The following is a 20,006-nucleotide window of genomic DNA, read 5'->3' on the forward strand; positions in this document are numbered from 1 at the left end:
ATAAGGAGCGTGGAGAGTAGAGAGCAGTTTCCCCTTTGTCCTCTCTCCCTCTCCCCACAAGAGGCATGGCCATCACATATGTTCTCTGTAGTAGTACAGATATATATTCTGTAGTAACTCAGGATTGCTGTCCTGCTTGCCCAGCAAATTTCTATCATCCTCCAGGCTCTGGTGTGTGCTGGGACAAAATAAAGGTGTTTTTTTTCCCTGGCCATTGTTCTGGTGTGGATTCCTGCAAATATAGGTGTGGATGGAAATGAGCTGGCAGATACATTTGCAAAATGAGCAACAAGGAAGACAGAAATATGTATGGCTGTAAAGTATATCAATGCTGCGATAAAAAAGTATATTCAAATGGCGGAAGGAGTGGGATAGAGGAAATAAGGGCAGATATTACTACAGCATTCAAAGGAAAGTAACAAACAAACAATAAAAGGAGGAGGACAGTATATCAAAGATGAGGTTTGGTCACACAGGTCTGAACATTACATTAACATGTATGAATAAGTAGCTACAGGGAGATGTGAACACAGTGGAACATGTGTTTTTGATTTCAAACTAGGTTCAGTGGAGAGAGACTTTAAGTCTTATAGCTACACTGCAAACGAATCAAATAATACTAGGTGTTAGGAAAATACTGCTCAAGTGATGTTGATGTATCAGTGTAACAACCCTTCTGATCCAGACTCCCGTCCAGAAGGTGGCGGTAATGCGCTTTAAAGCTGGTTTCCAGCCGCCATTAAAGGCCACAGAAGAAGAGGCAGAGGAACCTTTGTTCCGGTGGGTCACATCGTGTTTGCACGTTTCGGGACGTTCTCCCGCTAAAACCATTATACTCGGTAACGTCTGTTCTCGGCCTCGACATGGTGAAACTATCTGCAGAGCTGATCGAGCAGGCTGCTCAGTACACCAACCCTGTGAGGGACAGAGAGCTGGATCTACGAGGTGAGTGAACTTCCCTTACAGCTGAATGGGTTATTTGAATATGGTAAGTTAGCTTAGCCTGGCTACACGCAGGCCTAAAGCTCCATTGAAAGACGTGACAAGTTCGTGTTCATACTTTGTTGTATAATCTGCAAAATGTCTTCTGTGTAGTCTAAATCATTACTGTTCATGTCTGTAGCGAGCGGTGAGCTGCGAGCTAACGCGTTGTAACGTTTGAAGGCAACTTAAAGCAGTTTGGTACCAGCAGCGTCCTGAGCCGAGGACAGACACCAGTGTCCACAGGGATGTTATAAGCCGCTGCAGATCACACACAGTGAATAAAGTGTGACGTTTCTAAGAGTAACTTGCCAACAAAGTGCGAGAGAAGGTGAAGAAATCTCAGTTAAACTTGAATTCAAGCTGACCATAGATGGAGTATTTAGTTTGGAGTACATACGAGGAAAACTGCCCAGACCTCTTCACGTTGTTGTGGAAGGCGTCATGTGCAGGGGCGTGCCTACGTGATTTAGACGTGGGGCCCTAAAGAGAAGTGACCTGGACAGTTTTGGGGGAATTTAACTCAACAAAAATATAAACGCAACACTTTTGTTTTTGCTCGCATATTTCACAAGTTGAAGTAAAAGATGTGGGACTTTTTCTATGCAAACAAAAGGCTTAGTCCTCATTAATTTTGGGGTGTAATTGTTTTTTCCATCAAAATGAGCAGGTCTACATGTTTTTTTAAAATGTGGGTCAACCTGCTTAAAATTGTCTATTGGCCCTATTCCCACTTCCTGCAGGCAAGGCAGCCCATGTGTGATTTTTATTGCGTGTTACGTTGTACGTCACTGACTTCACGTCATCAGTACTCCAGAAACGGGGAACCACACCAGTTAAAGTAAACACAGGCAAGCAGCAGGCAGTGTGTTGACGATGTTACGTTGATCACCGATTTGTACATTTTTACTACAGTCTTTCTTTCCTTCCTTATCTACATGTCAGTTGTTGAAAGTTGAAAATGTCTAAAGACATCTTCCAATTTATTTGCACATACCTTGAGATCCTGGCCAGGGATACCATCAGGTCCAGGTGCCTTACGTGGGTTAATATGCCCTAGATATTACTAGCGGGTTACGGTCCGGGGTCATTTGTACGTCCTCAGCCACGTGGTTGTTGTTAAAGCGTGCAGAGAAGGTCTTCAATTAATATTGGAGCGATGCAGATGTTATATCGGCATTGCTGATTTACATTTGGACTCCCTGATAGTTGGAGACCACATGTTTCTGGTTTCAGAGCCCTGGTAGTTGGTAGTGGTTATAACGATCCGTTGACCTGGATCGATTAATTCAGTGATTAACTGTCCGTTGATTGAATGAATACATTGATCTCTATCATCATTAAGATCTGCATTTACTTTGAAAATCCCACGGTGTGTCTGTGTTAAAATTTTGTCCAAATGCTCTTCCTACTTGAACATTCAAAGAGTATATATACGCTCCACTGATGTTCATTACCTGCCACCGTGTCCGTTTCAGCTTTTTATAAAGACCTCACACTGCTTCTGATGGTTTAACTAAGTTGAAATTCTTCACGAAATATGAGACATGAGTTCAGGTATGTTGCTTGCTCAAAAGTTACCTGTGAGGAGTTGCCAGCAATAGAGTTTATACACACTTATAACGCTGTATTATATTGTAACTCCCAGTGTGTCAGTTGTAAAGCAAGTTAAAAGGTACAAGTATAAGTAACAACTTCTGATCGGGCTGTGGTGCTGCTGCTATTGACGGAGAAAAAGTTAACCTCAGCCATAACAGCAAAACTCTGATGTTAAAATGTAACATCAAGGAGTCACAAAAAAGCATCATAACTTTATTGTTTGCCTTGTTTGAAGTGAGATGGCAATCAACCAGGCAGCAAGCAGCAGGGGTTGTAGCTAATTCAGTGGTCTTTCCATTGACCATGGTCACTTTACACAGACCACCGGTCCACCACTATAAAGAGACAAATTAAAAATACTCACATGCATTTGATTTGAGGAGGTACTGTCAACTTCTCCATCCAACTCTGAGAGAGGTGTGAGCAGCAGAGTCAATAAATGCCTTATCTTGAAGCTGTCATGTGAAAACAATATTATTACAACAAACGTGTGAGTCACTGCAGATGGATGAATGTTTTGTTTTTGTAATGTGTATGTATTGAAAAGATGAAGCTTTTATTTTGTAGACTGCTGTAGTTTGATTATTGGAAGGACTTTCTGAATAAAAGGGGAATTTATATGATGAAAAAGTAGCCGTGTGCAGTGATATAGATCATTGAGGATGCCGTACACTGAGATACATCAACAATCGTTTTGCATTGCAAACATTCACAGCTGAATCTTAATCGAATCATGACGCCAGTGAAAATACACATCTCTAGTTGATGTCATGGATTTTCTCGAAAGAATTCATGTTGAAACTTCTATTAAATTCACGTGAACTTGTAAAAACCTACGGCTGTGCTCCAAACACTTTTCAAGTCATGAATTTGTGAAGCTTGGCCCTCTGAGCTAAATGTCAGCATTCTTATGATTCTGTGTATCTGTATTCTGAACCTCACCAATCACTCACTTTTCCCTGGATTATGTTGAAAGTTGTCCTGGACTTTTTTAAAATTCTAAATAAAAAAAGATTCAGTTTTTTCCCCTTAAGCCTCAAAGTGATGCTACATAATTCATTTTTATGTTATCAACTTACTATAAACCCTGTTGTACCATTTTTACAAAAAATGATTCTTACTCAAAGCCACAGGTCAGGGAGGTCTATTAAAAGTCAGTCGCCTAATCCTTGCTATCCTCGTCATATCGATCTCTGGAGACGATATGCAATCATTTTTAAGTGCAAGAAAAAGTTCTTCCTCAATATTTGTTTTTTCATCTCACAGGTTATAAAATCCCAGTGCTTGAAAATCTTGGAGCAACTCTGGACCAGTTTGACACGATTGACTTCTCTGATAATGAAGTCAGAAAACTGGATGGCTTCCCTCTGCTCAGAAGACTGAAGACATTGCTAATGAATAACAACAGAATTTGGTAAGGTATAGCTGCAACACCCTCCAATGTCCTGAATGTAAAGAATACAATGTGATATTTCAGTTAAAGAAAAGTCATGTTTATGTTTTATACGCAAATTAAGCAGGAGCAATTCAGTGCTAAATAAACTCAGGGTTATAATTTGTAGTTCAACCTCATGTACGATGGGTTCACTGTGTTACTTGCCATAATCTGGTGTGATCTGGCCTAGCCCGCTAAATTACAGCTCTGACTTGATGCTTAATGTAATTGGTGTCTTAAAGCTGCCTATTGAAAATGACTGTCATGTCTTAACTTCCCAGTGTTGTTCATACTCTTATAAATCACTGTGCTGTGTTTGGCGTCTGATGAGACTGAAGATTAACCTTCAGAATTGTATTTTGTCATCTCACATTCAGCAAAACAGCCTCTTTTTAACACAGTGCTGTTTGTTCTCATCGCTCATCAACACATCACTAGATCAGACTCTGGAAGAGGGCAGATTATAAATAACTGTTGAAAATGTAGAAAATATTTGGAATATTAACTGACAGTGCCTGGTGCTGGTTGTTATCATTTTGCACATAGTGCATCCATTTAACTTGTTAGATAAATAATTTATTGCAAATCTAATCTCTATATGTCTTGTGAACAGTAGGTGGGGCTACTTCATAGTCTCAAGCACTGGAAGTATAGTTTTGTTCTTTGTTTGTTTGAATGGGTCACAGTATACTGGCCAGCCAGGACGTTGCTGCATGTTTGTAACCCTCTGAAATGTGTTTCCAGTCGTATAGGTGAGAATCTGGAGCAGTCTCTCACAAATTTGACAGAACTGGTTCTGACAAGCAACAACATTCAGGAGCTGGTGAGTGCATTTCAGCAGCAGTCAGTCTAACACATCCATCAGAGTCTTCCACATTTTTATATCTTGACATTAAAGGAATAGTTCAGGTCTTGTGATGTGGGATTCTATGAGGTACTTATCCCTAGTCAGTGTGTTACCTGCAGTAGATGATCGTCAGCTGTCCGCCTGTATGGAGAGGCAGCGCTCAGGTGCTGGTTTGGTTTCAGTGGTACAGTAGCAGTAACCTGTGTCCTGCTGGCGCTGACCGTTATCTACTGCAGGTAAACACCGACAAGGGATAAGTACCTCATACAACCCCACATCAGAAGACCTGAACTATCAAAATATATTTTGATCAAAACAATGAGTGTAAAGTTTACTGATTTTATAATGAAATGCCAGAAAAAATAAATTCCTCTCCTGTAGATGCTCTGTAATTCTTACTTCGGTAGGCTGTAACCTTTTCCAATTCAAATCTGTCATAATTTGAGTTTTTGAATATTTGTTTCCTTCGTGTGTAGGGTGACTTGGACCCGCTGGCCACAGTGAAGACATTGACTCTTCTCAGGTATGAATTATCAGTAAATTGGTTATTGAAATGTCTGGTGCCCTGCTGAATTCTGATCATGTCTTGAATCACTGAATTTTCAGCTTGTTAAGGAATCCAGTGACAAACAAGAAGCATTACAGGCTCTATGTCATCAACAAAATCCCACAGATCCGTGTGCTTGACTTCCAGAAGGTGAAGCTCAAGGTAAGTGCAAGGGGGCTTATTGTGCCAGTTTAGATATGAAGTAATGTGAGTTACCAGCCATCAGTGATTCTGTATAGTAGGGCTGGGCAATTTATTGATATGATAATTATCTTGATATGAGACTACAGTCGTGGTGAAGAGTTTACATACGCTTGTACAGAACATGTTTAACATGGCAGTCTTGAGTTCCAATGATTTCTACAGCTCTCATGTTTCTGTGATGAATGAGAGGAACACAAAAACATTGAGACAAAAATGTGAATGTAAACTTTGACCACGACTGTATATGTGGTCTTAGATTCTGGATATGGTTATATATACGCAAGTGTTGTCTTTTCCTGGTTTTAAAGGCTGTATTACAGTAGTGTTGTAGTGATGTAATTTTCTGAACTTACCAGACTGTTCTACTGTTCTACTTTACCCTCTTTTGTTAAAGTACCAGTGGTCATCTCTACAATGTCACAATAACGATATAGAGCTATTTGGTCAAAAATATTGTGATATTTGATTTTTGTTGCCCAGTCCCCTGCAGTGATTATTAACTATGTGTTTACTGCTCCTCCAGCCTGGGTTAATGTTCCGTTGAACATCCAGGAAAGTAAAGTTCTGGTGATTTGTGCGTTTTCCTGCCTGGCCTTGACTCGTTCTGTAACTATTGAGGGTTTTCAATTTAACTGTGTGATATCACCATAGGAACGGCAGGAGGCGGAGAAAATGTTCAAGGGCAAACGAGGTGCTCAACTTGCAAAGGATATTGCCAGACGAACGAAAACGTAAGATGAAAGTCCCTGTCAGACAGCAGCTCCTCAGAACCACTTGATCCTGGCTGATGGACTGGGTTAAATAAGGACAACAATAAACACTTTCACCACCAGTCATATACAGTACATTTGTTCATCAGAATGCAAACATTGATGAATATTTTTTTCTTCTAGCTATGTGCAGTCATTGAGTATTTCAAAATGCTAGAAAATCCCTTGAATCTTCACCAAAAACGTATTAGTCAACCCTTGCCCCAGCACATATGAGCAGAAACGGACCTACCTCAGTGGAGGTCATAAATCTCAAAATTGGCCTGATGTGTGCCGTTCAAACCTGAAGCCAGAAATGCTCACCACAGTGTTGCTCAGGACTGCTGTCAGTGGACCATGTATCAGTTTATTTGACTCAAGAAAAGATACTACACCTGATGTGACTACACTGGTTGAGAGGTCAGAGAAGCCCACATGTGTCCATGTTGTCTGAATGATATGTGTTCCTTTCAGATTCACTCCTGGAGTGGCAGCACAGTTGGAGAAGAAGAGGACGGGTCCATCTCAAGCTGATGTGGAAGCCATCAAGGTTCCGTTGTTGACTAAAAACTTGTTGCCACTTTGTGTTTGGGTTTTAAGATCTGAGCCTGAATTTCAGTCTGTCCGTCGTCCAACATGTGAAAAGGGTTTATGTTTGTAAATTAAACACAGAAAATCAGCCAAACGCATGAATGAATACATCTTAGCACAAGGTTCACTTACTTTGGAGTTTTCAATTAAATTTTAGTCTCCGTATTTAGTCTCACTATTCAGCAGTCTCCATGGCTACTAAGCTTAACTTGACCAAAAGTGAGATGAGGTTAAAGCTTGTTTCCAAGGTCAAAGATTTATGATCGAGGTATGACTAACATTCATCATATCTCACTCTGATATTACGTTGGTCACAATGTAGCTTTGAAACGTTACAAAGTGATTCTGAGCATAGGATTTGTCAGACCATAATTCTGGGGTTTACATGAGTCTTACATGTGTTTGTATTTCAGAATGCCATCGCTAATGCTTCATCGTTGGCAGAGGTGGAGCGGTTGAAAGGGATGCTGCAGGCTGGTCAGATCCCAGGCCGAGATCTCAGACAAGGTCAGTGCTGACCAAATACTATTCCATAACTCGACTAATACTATATAACCTGCAGGATTTTTGAGACTGATGAAGCTTTTTGTTTTAAGTACATTTGGCCAGAATTCCTCCTATTGCTTTATTCAGAAGTTGTGACAGAGATGCGTACTAAGGCAGCAAGATTGCCACCAATCACAGTAGTAGTTTCTGATTGATGGTTGTCACTAGTCATAATGTTTTAGCCATCTTTTTATCTTAAAAGGACCAAACCAACAAAGAAATGGTCATACTTTGTAACCACAGCCTAAAAATATCCTCCTCTTCTGTGGCATATAGCTCCATCGTTGTCCACAAACTATTGAAAACACATCTGTGTGCCACAGCTGCACTGGGTGACATGTTCCTTATGACCATGAGCGCTCACTGGTTTATTTTCACTCAGTTCCACATACACTGTAATGCAGCTGCAAATACTCACTACTCACTATTGGCTTAATCCACTTCTGAAAATTGTCCCCAGTATATGATGCCAGCTCTTGGAGTAATATTTTCTAAAAACGACAGTCTATCTGTTTTAGAGAAATGAATCACTACTTGTTTGCTGTTTTTAAAGATTTCTGTCTTCTGTGGGACCCAATGGTCTCCGGGAAGTAAGAAAGTACTGAGAAACAGACTAAGAATAATATAGGATGTTCACCTGCCCTGTCCTGTTAAGTGCTTCTGAATTTGATTTGTTTTTATCTTATAACGTATATATTTTTTGATGGATGAATCTATTGATTTATAAAATCAGGTCCAGCTGGGATCGTAGAGGAGGAGGAGGAGGAGGAGGAAGAAGAAGAAGAAGATGGTGCACAGATGGAGGCACATACGGATGGAGGTGCTGAAGAAGAGATAAATGAGAGAGATCAAGAGGAGGATGATGATGACATGGATGTTGAGTCACATGTTAATGGCTCCTGAGTACCCTGAGAGCATGTTTTCTGTTTTGTTTTGTTTTTTCATGTTTTTTTTATGTTGTAGATTTCTTGTCTTGGACATCAGGGCGATTTTGTTATGTAAAATGACTTACAATAAAAATTGATTTCTTATTGTTGTGTGAGACCAGTTGTTTTTAAGCAGTTGGCTGACATTACATTACAGTCCACCTGTAAATGCCTTGTTTGTACAGTTATTATTCTTCCATAAATTTGCAGGACTCACAAGAGATGATCAAGAGGAATGATCATAATCCAATTGTCAGGTATCAGAGAACTTTGAAATGCAATCAATATTATATTTGACACATCCAACCTGGTACAAACTTCATGGTCCTGCTCTGTGATGCTGACTTTCTGTCATACTGGTTGAGTCTCAGCCTCGGCTGACAAAACCAAGTCATCAGGCTTATTTAAGACTGACGGGGGATATTATAGGTAGGTTTTCACAAGCTAGATATTAATAACCATGACTTGTGTAAAATCACTTGAGTGTCACTTTGATTTAATCCATATCTATAGATTTATGGAAGATATATAAATGTTTAATAAGGGGTATTATTTTAAATGCCATTCAATTTGGGGCCCCTTAAATACTTGCTTGTCCTGTTGCAGTACTATATCCTGCATGATGTTGACATATTTACATGTCAGACCATTACTAAGAAACTCAGTGCATTATGTTTGTAAATGTAAGTTTACTGAAAACCACAGAAATTCTTCAGAATCAGCTTTATTGGCCTCGTGTGTTCATATAGACAGTGTAACTGGTCTAGTAGCTCTCTGTGCACATACAGCGAGGGGTCAAAACATGAATGTACAAAGACAACAGTTCAGTGTCCATCAGCTCCATGTTACCATGTACAACCACCTGTTTCGTATTGAAGTGACATGATGACAACTGAGTCACCACCCCCATTTTTACCAAAAAACATTTTATGCCACATTGCCACATGTAATTTATTAGCTTTTTCATGATGTACTCGTCATCGTTATTGATATCGGTACAAAAAAATGTAAAGTATAGTAGAAAATGAAAATGTTAAAGACATTATCTTATTTTATGTCTAAACTGACGCTACGTCATTTTGAACAGTTCTGTGGTTTCCCACGGTACGGAAACGCAGCACGAGCCGACACGTCATCCTAAACGCAACTCTGCGTTTATAGCTAGCTAGCTAATTCTAGCAAAGATGGTTGACAGAAGAAGTCTCCGTCACGACAAGTAATTTAAGAGCCGGTAACGTTTAATACTCAGCACGAGGACAGGTTTTCATACCCTACATATTCTGCGTGTTATGGCTGAAATGGATGATGTGGAGATTACAGACGTCAATGACGATGGCATGCCCTATGAGATGGATAAGGGGCCCATCAAGAACCAGGATCTAACTTCCGTGAACGAAATCGGTAACTTCACATGATATCAAGACTAACTTATTTACTGTTGGAGTACATCTGGTTTAACAAACGAAACAAGAGCGTCTTTAGTAACGATACACGTTAGCATGCTAGTAGTACGCGCTGTTTGTTTTGTCATAACGTTACACTCAGTTGCTATTTGATAATTATATTAGCTTGGTTAGCTTAGCAAACCAAAATAAATATAAAAAATTCTGATCTGAATTAAATCTGAAATCTATTCATAACAACGTGTGCTTGTAGTTTATTCATTTCATTCTCCATTATGTATAATGTACCGCTATGTAGCCAGAACAGAAGCCAACTCATGTTTCCGGTTCGCTCTGTAAACTACGGTGGCCGACGGGTGCAAATCACAACAACAAGTCGAAAAACAGGATTGCAAATCCTCATCTGCTGTGTTTTACTGTTTCGTTGTATTTGCTTTCAGCTGTTTCAGGAGTCATGTTTAGTTGAAAACTACACGTTTCCTGTAATGCTGTAGTGCTGATTCTTTGATAGTACTGTGGGGATTGTGTCATTGGTTTAAGACGCACCTTCAAGCAGGTAGCGCAGTTGTTGTGGAAATGCAAATCCCTGCCGCGCCGGGCTGTTACACCGGCATAGTTCATGGGCACAATCAGTCTCCCCACACCCTGTCTGGATACGGGCTACAGCCACATGGTGCTGTTGCTCTGTCAGCTTACATCGGTTGACCATGACTTTTTCAAATGTCCACAATGGACACTCACTTCTTATCCAGAGCCTTTACAGCCCCAAAGAAACATTTTTGCTCAAAATTAGCTTCCACTATATTTTTGTGAGTTTTGAGTTATGGCCCCACAACTGAGCTGAAGCGGTTCCACAGACATACAAAACCTTTTGTCATAACTCTGATTCACATGACTCTCTGTGAGTAAAACCACTGAAACAGCTAATGTACGGTTGGGCAAAATGTACTACATGTACAATGTTCACATGAATATGTTAAATAATGATGTGTATAAAACATGTGTTTTGCTCCTGTCCCACCAGTCGGAGAGATTCTGTCCCAGTATGGGTGGTACATGCTGGTTATGACAGTGTTGGTCTACGTCCTCATCCAGTACCTCAGCAAGAGGAGATCCAGCCAGAGCCAACACAGCTCACCCCAACAAACACCACAAGGTCAGCACCAGCGCTTACCAATATCTGTTTATATACCTCGTACAAAGTTCCATAATGTTCAGGTCCATTGTAGGCAGTGTGTGTGTGTGTGTGTGTGTGTGTGTGGGAAATAATTATTTGATCCCTCACTTTTTTTGTAAGTTCGCCCACTGAATTTTAATGGTAGGTTTATTTTAACAGTGAGAGACAGAATATCAAAAAAAAAATCCAGAAAATCACATTAAAAAAAAGATATAAATTATTTTGCAATTCATTGAGTGAAATAAGTATTTGATCCCCTATCAAAACATTAGTTAGTACTTGGTGGAGAAACCCTTGTTGGCAAGTACAGAGGTCAGACCTTTCTTGTAGTTGATTACCAGGTTTGCACACATCTCAGGAGGAATTTTGGACCACTCCTTTTTGCAGATCCTCTCCAAATCCTTAAGGTTCCGAGGCTGTCGCTTTGCAACTCGAAGCTTCAGCTCCCTCCACAGATTTTCTATAGGATTAAGGTCCGGAGACTGGCTAGACCACTCCATGACCTTAATGTGCTTCTTTTTGAGCCACTCCTTTGTTGCCTTGGCTGTATGTTTTGGGTCATTGTCGTGCTGGAAGACCCATCCACGACCCATTTTAAGTGTCCTGGCTGAGAGAAGGAGGTTGTCACCCAGGATTTCACGGAACAAGGCCCCATCCATCTTTCCCTCGATGCGGTGAAGTTGACCTGTCCCCTTAGCAGAGAAACACCCCCAAAGCATAATGCTTCCACCTCCATGCTTGACGGTGGGGATGGTGTTCTTGGGGTCATAGTCAGAATTCCTCTTCCTCAAAACATGGCGAGTCAAATTGATACGAAAGAGCTCGATTTTGGTCTCATCTGACCACATCACCTTCTTCCAATCATTCTCTGAATCATACAGGTGTTCATTGGCAAACTTCAGAAGGGCCTGTACATGTGCCTTCTTGAGCAGGGGGACCTTACGGCCGCTGCAGGATTTTAATCCATTACAACGTAGTGTGTTACCAATGGTTTTCTTGGTGACTGTGGTCCCAGCTGCCTTGAGATCATTAACAAGATCCTCCCGTGTAGTTCTGGGCTGATCCCTCACCTTTCTCATGATCATTGATACCCCACGAGGTGAGATCTTGCGTGGAGCCCCAGACTGAGGGAGATTGATGGTCATTTGGTGTTTCTTCCATTTTCGAATAATCGCACCAACAGTTGTCTCCTTCTCACCCAGCTTCTTGTTAATGGTCTTGTAGCCCATTCTGGCTTTGTGCAGGTCTACAATCTTGTCCCTGATGTCCTTAGACAGCTCTTTGGTCTTGACCATGATGGAGAGGCTGGTGTCTGATTGATTGATTCTGTGGGCAGGTGTCTTTTATACAGGTAACGAGTTGAGATTAGGAGTACTTTCTTAAACCTGAGATGCGTGCAAACCTGGTAATCAACTACAAGAAACGTCTGACTTCTGTACTTGCCAACAAGGGTTTCTCCACCAAGTACTAACTAATGTTTTGATAGGGGACCAAATACTTATTTCACTCTATGAAATGCAAATCAATTTTTATCTTTTTTTTAATGTGATTTTCCAGATTTTCTTTTTGATATTCTGTCTCTCACTGTTAAAATAAACCTACCATTAAAAGTATAGACCGTTCATTTCTTTGTCAGTGGGCAAACTTACAAAATCAGTGAGGGATCAAATGATTATTTCCTCCCCTGTATGTGTCTTATTAGAAAATATCTATACTGATACATTTGACTTCTGTGCATGTACTGTTGCGAGTAAATGATCTATTATTTGAGAATTGTGCCAAGAGAAAAACTAAACTGTTGAATTTCTCCTAAAGATGCTGCACTCGTGGCGAGAAAACAAGAAGCCATGGAAGCAGCTCGGAGAAAGATGCAAGAGGAGCTTGATGCCAAAGCAGCCATCTACAGAGAGAAACAGAAAGAGGTGCAGTAGTGAAATATAAATGGTTGACAGAAAGATAATTGACTGTCCATGATGTTAAACCTGAACTGTATATTTTGTGAACAGCAAGAAGAGGAGAAGAGGAGGCAGAAAATAGAGATATGGGAGAGTATGCAGCAGGGAAAGAGTTACAAGGGAGCTGCAAAAGCTCCTCGGGTGAGTTTATCATGTATAAGTTTGTCTTTTTTCACAGTTACTTAAATCTGAGCCTTTCTTCATTATTGTGGACATATTTTAAAATACACTGATGGAATGTAAGTACTTTTTACTAAAGTTCTGTGCTAAAGCAGTATTTCCATTTTCGTGTACTTTATATACTCCATTACATTCTGGAGGCAAATGTTGTACTTTTTTCTCCAATACATTTATTTGATAACTATAGTTACTAGTTACTTTGCAGATACTGCATCAGAGCAGAAGTAGTATATTAATATTTTTTTAACAACACCTGTTAAAATAACATTAACATTTTAAACAGTGGTTATCAGGATTCATTTTCTAGTAGTTTACCATCCACACAGAGGATAGAAAAATAATTAAATTCCTTCTTTTTAACTGTCTTTCAGTTGGTAAACATCAAAAGTGTGCATCACTGCCGGGGATGGAGTGATTCAGTCAGCTCACATTCAAGTTTATTAACAGTAACAGTAACAATAACATCATTTTCTCCGGAGAGAATATCTGTGAACTCCACTACTGGCTTCAACCCTCTGTTAACCGCTTCCAGGACACTTATGTCCTGCCATGTAAGCTGTGGGAGTGGCCAGTGGCGGCACATATACTATGGTTTAACATTTTGGAAATTGCACACATGTATCAGGGCTCTACGCTGAAATTTTTCCCAACGAGCACATGTGCTCCTAAAGTAATATCTGGAAGCACAAAGATATATATGGGGGCACAAAAAATATGTATTTATCGATGCTTAACACTTCACACTTAAATAGGCAGCACAAACAAAATTTTGATTTACAGTGTGATTTAATTTTTTTTTTTTTTTTTTTTCATTTCAGGCAGCACAAAACATTTTTTTTAATTTAGTGTTTGATTTCATTTTTTTCATTTCAGGCAACACATTTTTTTCAGCTTCTGGCCCCTGCAGTATTTGCAAAACAGTGGCTTTGGTGTTCGATGTCTGATAACTAAACAGGTCCATCACTCAACAAAATATAGAGAAATGTCCCACAAAGCAACGTTACATGACCAAACAACTGTAACGTAGTAACTGGTCGTCTCTTTGGCAACTTCTATGAGTAAAAGCCCCTGTCCGACCGACTCTTCGTCACATTTCTGGCCGAAAAACAGCGTCTGTCTCCGTCAAAAAACTTTAACTCACCAACTGTTTGTCGCGGTGAAAAAAATCACCATGACGGTCAGCCCTCCCGACCGAGACTCAGTGAACTTTCCCCCCAGAAAACAGCCTCCCTCCCCACGAGTGAAAGAGTCAGACAGCGTCCTGTTTACTGATGGTGATTATGTAATTATGTAATCTGGAGAAAAACGTAACTTTGTCAATTTCCAGGATGTTTGGTGGGTCAGGATCTCAACCACAACACATTATAACAGCATCCATATGATTATAATCAGTCAGCGGGTACATGTTTAGATAAACAGGACGACACCGGGAAACACATTGAAAAAAACACACGTCATCACCATGACGCGTACCGTCACGCCTCTTTTGAAGCCACGGTGCCGGCTTGCTGTGTGAATTATACTCTGGTTCGTCTTTTGCGCCGGAGCTGCTCGGCTCTGTGTGAACAACCAACGGCGGAGAATTGGCGAACCGCTGCTGCGGCGATAATGCGGCGTCTCTGTGTGAAAAGGGCTGGTAACTTGTGGTTGTGATGGTAACTTGTGACCTTTGCTCGCACACTGTGCGCCGAAATCATTTTCCAAATGCAAGTGAAATGCTCGCACTGTAGAGCCCTGTGTATTATATTATTGCAATTAGCTATGTATCGGAGTGCTGAGGGAGTTCGCAGTGTTGACTGCCCAGTAAACCCTGAGTGCCTGATCAGTGCTGGCCTTTTGCTGCTAAAGTGAGTTGTTTATGGCAATGTTCAGGTTGTGACCAAAACAACTTAACCACAGCCATTTGAACTGCAGATGGCCACCACAATATCAGCCCCATTCTCAGTAGTTATGCAGGAGATTTTTCTTTCTTCTACTTTCCAGTCACGTATGGTCCCCCGCAGTGCCTCTTCTATGTTGTCGGCTGTATGGTTTTCTGGCATGAGGCTTGTTTGAAAGCATTTTGATTCAAGTATCCACTTTTTGCTGATGTAATGTGCGGTCACTGGCATGTAAGGCGTCATGTTGCAGCTGGACCACATGTCGGTTGTCATGGCAAAATGTTCCACATCATCCAGCACTGCAGAAATGTTCACTCTGATGTCGTTGTACAACTTCGGGACTGCCGTCTTAGAGAAGAATTTCCGACCTGGCAGCTCATACTCCTTATCAAATGTCCGCAGCATGGCCTTAAATGCACTCCTCTCTAATGTATTAAAAGAAACCATTTCTTTTGCTAGGTAGTGAGTTACAGCATCAGTACACTGCTTCCATCTTTCACTGACACAATTGTACTTTGTACTTTTTGAAAAAGCCCCAGATATGCTTGGCAGGTGGTAGCTAGTTCTTTTGCTAGGGCCAATTGCACGTGATGGCAATGTTGCATAACTGACGGCACAAATGGTCATGAAGTTTCGTGGTCTGTCCATCTTTTGTGCAGATAACGTTTGTACAAATCCTGCACATCACTTCAGAAGTGTTTCTTAGTTCTGCTCCGTCGTTACGCCAAAACCCAAAGTACTGCCAGATGAGTGAAGTGGTACCTTTTTTACAGACAAAGTTTGTCACTGACACTGATGATCACTGTCTGTCACTGCACACATCCGTTGGGCTGTCTGACTGTTTTTGTTTTTGTTATTAATATTGTTATTTATTCACTGGTATATTCTGCAGTTACATCACCTTGCTTTGTACCCCTCTACTTGAGTATAATGTAGAAAAATATGATCAAAGGTTGTAAAGGCTGTTAACCAGTGTGTATCACTGCAGGCAACTGAGGAGGCCAGCTCATCAACTGTGCTCAAACCAAAGACAGACAGGAAGCCACTTCGCAGTTCAGGTATGTACGGTACAGCTGAAACACAGCCAGCGCAGGTAGTTTTTCACAGTTAGTGTATATCCTTATATCAGACTCTGACACAACCTTGTACTGAACTAATAAATTACATTTGTAGTTAGTTTCTCGTGAGAAAAAAAAGTAAAAAATCACTCAGCAGAAATAAGCAGGATTGGAAGTTCAGCATAAATCAAATAAAGATGAGGGTTGAGGAGGAGGAGTTGTCCAGGTGAGTTTCACAGGATTGATAAGGTAGCAGACAGGTAAGGGCAGTCTTTTATTGTAGACATCATATCTCGTGGCACGAGGAACATGTCTATTCTGGAATATGTTTTATGTTTCCCTGAAGAAAAAGAGGAATCCCTTTGTTGGCCATACTTCAGTTATACCAGTGTCTTTCATACCTTTGCTTTATTACTGTGGCTGCTTTTGATAAAGAGGTTGATCTGGATGATGCGTGATCCATTGAAGGGTTTAAAACCAAATTAAAGTCTCGTAGTAAGTTTCATTATCAGATTAATAAAGAATATTGGGTCGTCGTAGTTGGGCCCATATATTTTCACCAAGGTTACCCTGTTCCTATTTAGTATGCAGTCTACGAGCAAAAATCTACAGTCTGTATCCTTTTCAACTGAATTTAATTTAAAACTAAGGTTTCTATTAATGAGCAAGGCAACTCCTCTTGCTTTTGGAAAGTAGGAAGAGTAGAAAACAAGGAAACATAGAAAGGGAAACACTGTGTGTCCTGTACCAGCAGTGTGCATCCTGTTCTCTGTGTGTTTCAGACTACAGTCCCCTGAGTGGACAGGGAGGAGGAACCTGCGCCTGGAGACCAGGCAGGAGAGGGCCATCATCTGGTGGATGAGGTTAAAGAAAGTCAGGGACATTGGTGTGTATGACCTTTGACCTCTGACATTCTGAGACTCACTGACTGACTGAACCAAGCTGACAATGTCATCAATGCCACACTTTACTAAGATTTTGTTTAACCTGCTCCATACTTGATGTCAATCAGTTAGCATCATTAATAGCATATACCTGATATCCTGTTTGATTCTAATCTTTCTCTGCTGCTGCTTTGTTAAACGTCACATTATATGAAGAACATAAATCATGCTGTTTACATATTTTGGCATTGAAAGCTTGTAATGAAGCCACTTCTGTAAATGGTGTGTAACCAGCAGGTTTGGCTGATATTTCACAGTCAGTGTGTTTTTTTCTGATATATTCTGTTATGTTTGTCAGTGTGTACCACCCATAGCTTTAGAGTTGTTATGATAACAGCAGCTATAGCTGGTATTACAGTAAATGGTACATTCTGGTTATCAAAATCAAAATGTATGTTTGTTCTGTTCCACACATTTTTATGCAATAAAGACATGGTCACCAGAAGAATTTGTCCAGTTTGAAACTAGCATTGTTTTCATCAACGTTTACCAGCTGTTTCTTCTTCTTCTTCCCTGCTGTGGATCAGTGGAATAGTATGAAACCGCTGACAGGAAGCAGACAAACACACAAAACAGAGACCTACACTTGCTTCATAGCATTACAAGTGGTCAGATAATTCAGCATAAATTTAAATTTCTGCCAATATGTTTTTGACATGGCAGCACTAAAGTACAATGTGGACTGAAATGATAAGGGCCTTAAGGCAGGGACAGCATTACTGCCTAATCTGCAGTTCCTGTCTTGTAGAGTGGTCAGAAGTAGTAAGAAAATCTAGTGAAGACCACTATTTCACAGCAGACCTGAGACCAGGCTTTCCAGTTAGTGCCGGTTGTTCTATGTGGTTCAATGTAAAAAGCCTCAGGTTCAGTGTGTCAAGAAGGGTGTCAATGTTTATATAAAATGTTAATAAATGTTTATAAAAATGTTCATTATGGTGTAGTGCTGAGGACGAATAGAGGAGTCTCAGCCTGAGAAAAGAAGCTGCTCCACAACGGTGGTCTGACATTAAAACAATGTTTACTGTCTTCCACCATTGTCATATTACAGTTATTAATCTTCCATAGCCACAAATGGATGCATTAGCTCATCGCTGTAGATCTTGCATACAGCTGTGTTTATAAAAGAAAAACAGTAATAAGTTTCTTCTTTCTTTCACTTGCTTTAAGAACAAATGCACTCTTTAGCCAGATCAAGGTCTTTAGGCCCAAGAGGATGGTGCTCATACCACATGTTATGTCCCCTTAAAGCCAGGGGATGAGGGGAGTAACACAGTTACTATACCAGGAGCAAAAGAAGAACGGAGAAGCTGAATGTAGGCATTTTAACAAAAATAATAATATTTATTTACAAGTTGAATAAACCATTTTTCAAACAAAAACCACGTCTTCAAAAGAAAATGCCATCATACACTCTGGCTCTCATGATCCACTATGGTGGATAACTGGATGTTATATCCCTATACCAACAGAGTCCATCGCATCAGGCGCTGATTGTGGTTATACATCTGGGCTAGAAACACAAGAGGGTTATGATCGGTATGAACAATCACAGGGGATTGGCTGGAGCCAACATACACCCGGAAGTGCTGAAGGGCAAGGAGCAGGGCTAGTGTCTCCTCTCTGGTGGAGTAGTTCAGCTGGTGGTGTTTAAACTTAAAGGAAAAATAACAAGGCTGAGAGAAGTTTGGGGCAGCCAGAACAGGCACTACAAAGAAGGGACTTAGCCGCTTCGAAAGCACATTGACACAACTCACTCCAAACAAAAAGGACAGTGTGACTGCACAACCAGGTAGCGCAACCACAACAGAGAAGTTCCTACAGAAACATCGATAATACCCCTTAATGCCTAGGAAACGTCTAAGTTCACATCTGGTGAACGGGATGGGACATGACAACACTGCCTGGACCTTAGCATCCACCAGACGGACTTGACCGTGGCCCGTCTGCTTCCCTAAGTTAGTGACGGCGGCCTTACCGAACTCACACTTGGCTAAAACACTGGTGCCCAATGACGCACACAATTATTACCTGTCCAGCTTTACAAGAGCGAACTCCTCAGATTCTGCCTATCATGAACTTTACCTGGTTATCTTCTGGAGCGTGCCGGGCTCCAGGCAATTTGAAAGGCGAACCATCAGCGGCCAAGGCCCTGAAATGCCTACCTCCAATAGGGAACTTTATCCCCGCCCAGGATTACCCCGAAAATAAGAAAGGCAAAATAATAATATTGCCCGATGGAAAGGCTGATTGACAACCCAGCTGGACACCCACCTATTTTACCCGAGGAGCGGTCTTTAAAAATGCAGCAAAGGCTAGACACTGGAAAACCAAACAACAGTAATTTCCACGGCTGCTACCAGAGATGAACAACTTCCACAAACAGTTTCTCAGGCTTCTTTTATTATCCACCAAGCCAGGGGATGAGGGGAGTAACAAAAAGAAGATTTATTCAGGTAAATAAGCCATTTTACAAACAAAAAAACACACGTCTTCAAAAGAAAATGCTGTCGTACACGCTGGCTCTCACAGTCCACTACAGTGCCAAATGTTTTGATATACAGAAATCAATATATTTGGCTCATTTGGCGCATTATGACTGTTCCCATTTATACCATTCATAACTTCAGAAATGTTCAGTGTTTTCTACAAATTTTTCCTCATTAAAATTAATTTTAATGAACATTTTCACACTTTTTCAAGCTTTTTTAACTCTTAACTACTCATTCTTGCATTCAGCTAAAAACACTATTCAAAATTGCCTACTTTTAAAGTATAAGTGTTATACTTTCCAATCCCATTAAGACTTTGCAAAATAACTTTCTTGAAGCTTTATTATAATGGAAGTCAATAACAAATCAATTTAAACCCATTCATTTTCTTTATACATTCACATAGAAACTTCATTCAAACTTTGAAATGTTCACAACAACTTGGATTTTCTCATATTAATAGACATTGTTGTCATCATCTTGTTGGAAAATGTG

General features: G+C 40.5%; 2 protein-coding genes across 2 annotated transcripts; both read left to right on the forward strand.

Moving 5' to 3' along the window:
- The first annotated feature begins 783 nt into the window (after positions 1-783).
- snrpa1 (small nuclear ribonucleoprotein polypeptide A') lies at positions 784-8,530 on the forward strand. Its single transcript, XM_073465122.1, has 9 exons — positions 784-945; positions 3,847-3,994; positions 4,760-4,838; positions 5,339-5,385; positions 5,469-5,571; positions 6,265-6,344; positions 6,837-6,912; positions 7,367-7,460; positions 8,233-8,530. The coding sequence occupies exons 1-9, from the start codon at positions 864-866 to the stop codon at positions 8,400-8,402; spliced, it is 879 nt and encodes a 292-aa protein (XP_073321223.1). The 5' UTR covers positions 784-863; the 3' UTR covers positions 8,403-8,530.
- Positions 8,531-9,582: 1,052 nt separating this feature from the next.
- On the forward strand, positions 9,583-17,470 carry selenos (selenoprotein S). Its single transcript, XM_073464805.1, has 6 exons — positions 9,583-9,826; positions 10,853-10,984; positions 12,821-12,927; positions 13,012-13,101; positions 16,009-16,078; positions 16,861-17,470. Exons 1-6 carry the CDS (start codon positions 9,715-9,717, stop codon positions 16,938-16,940), a joined length of 591 nt encoding a protein of 196 aa, XP_073320906.1. The 5' UTR covers positions 9,583-9,714; the 3' UTR covers positions 16,941-17,470.
- The last annotated feature ends 2,536 nt before the right edge of the window (positions 17,471-20,006 follow it).

Source organism: Pagrus major, chromosome 4, assembly GCF_040436345.1.
Source record: "Pagrus major chromosome 4, Pma_NU_1.0".
In the NCBI taxonomy this organism is placed as follows: domain Eukaryota; kingdom Metazoa; phylum Chordata; class Actinopteri; order Spariformes; family Sparidae; genus Pagrus; species Pagrus major.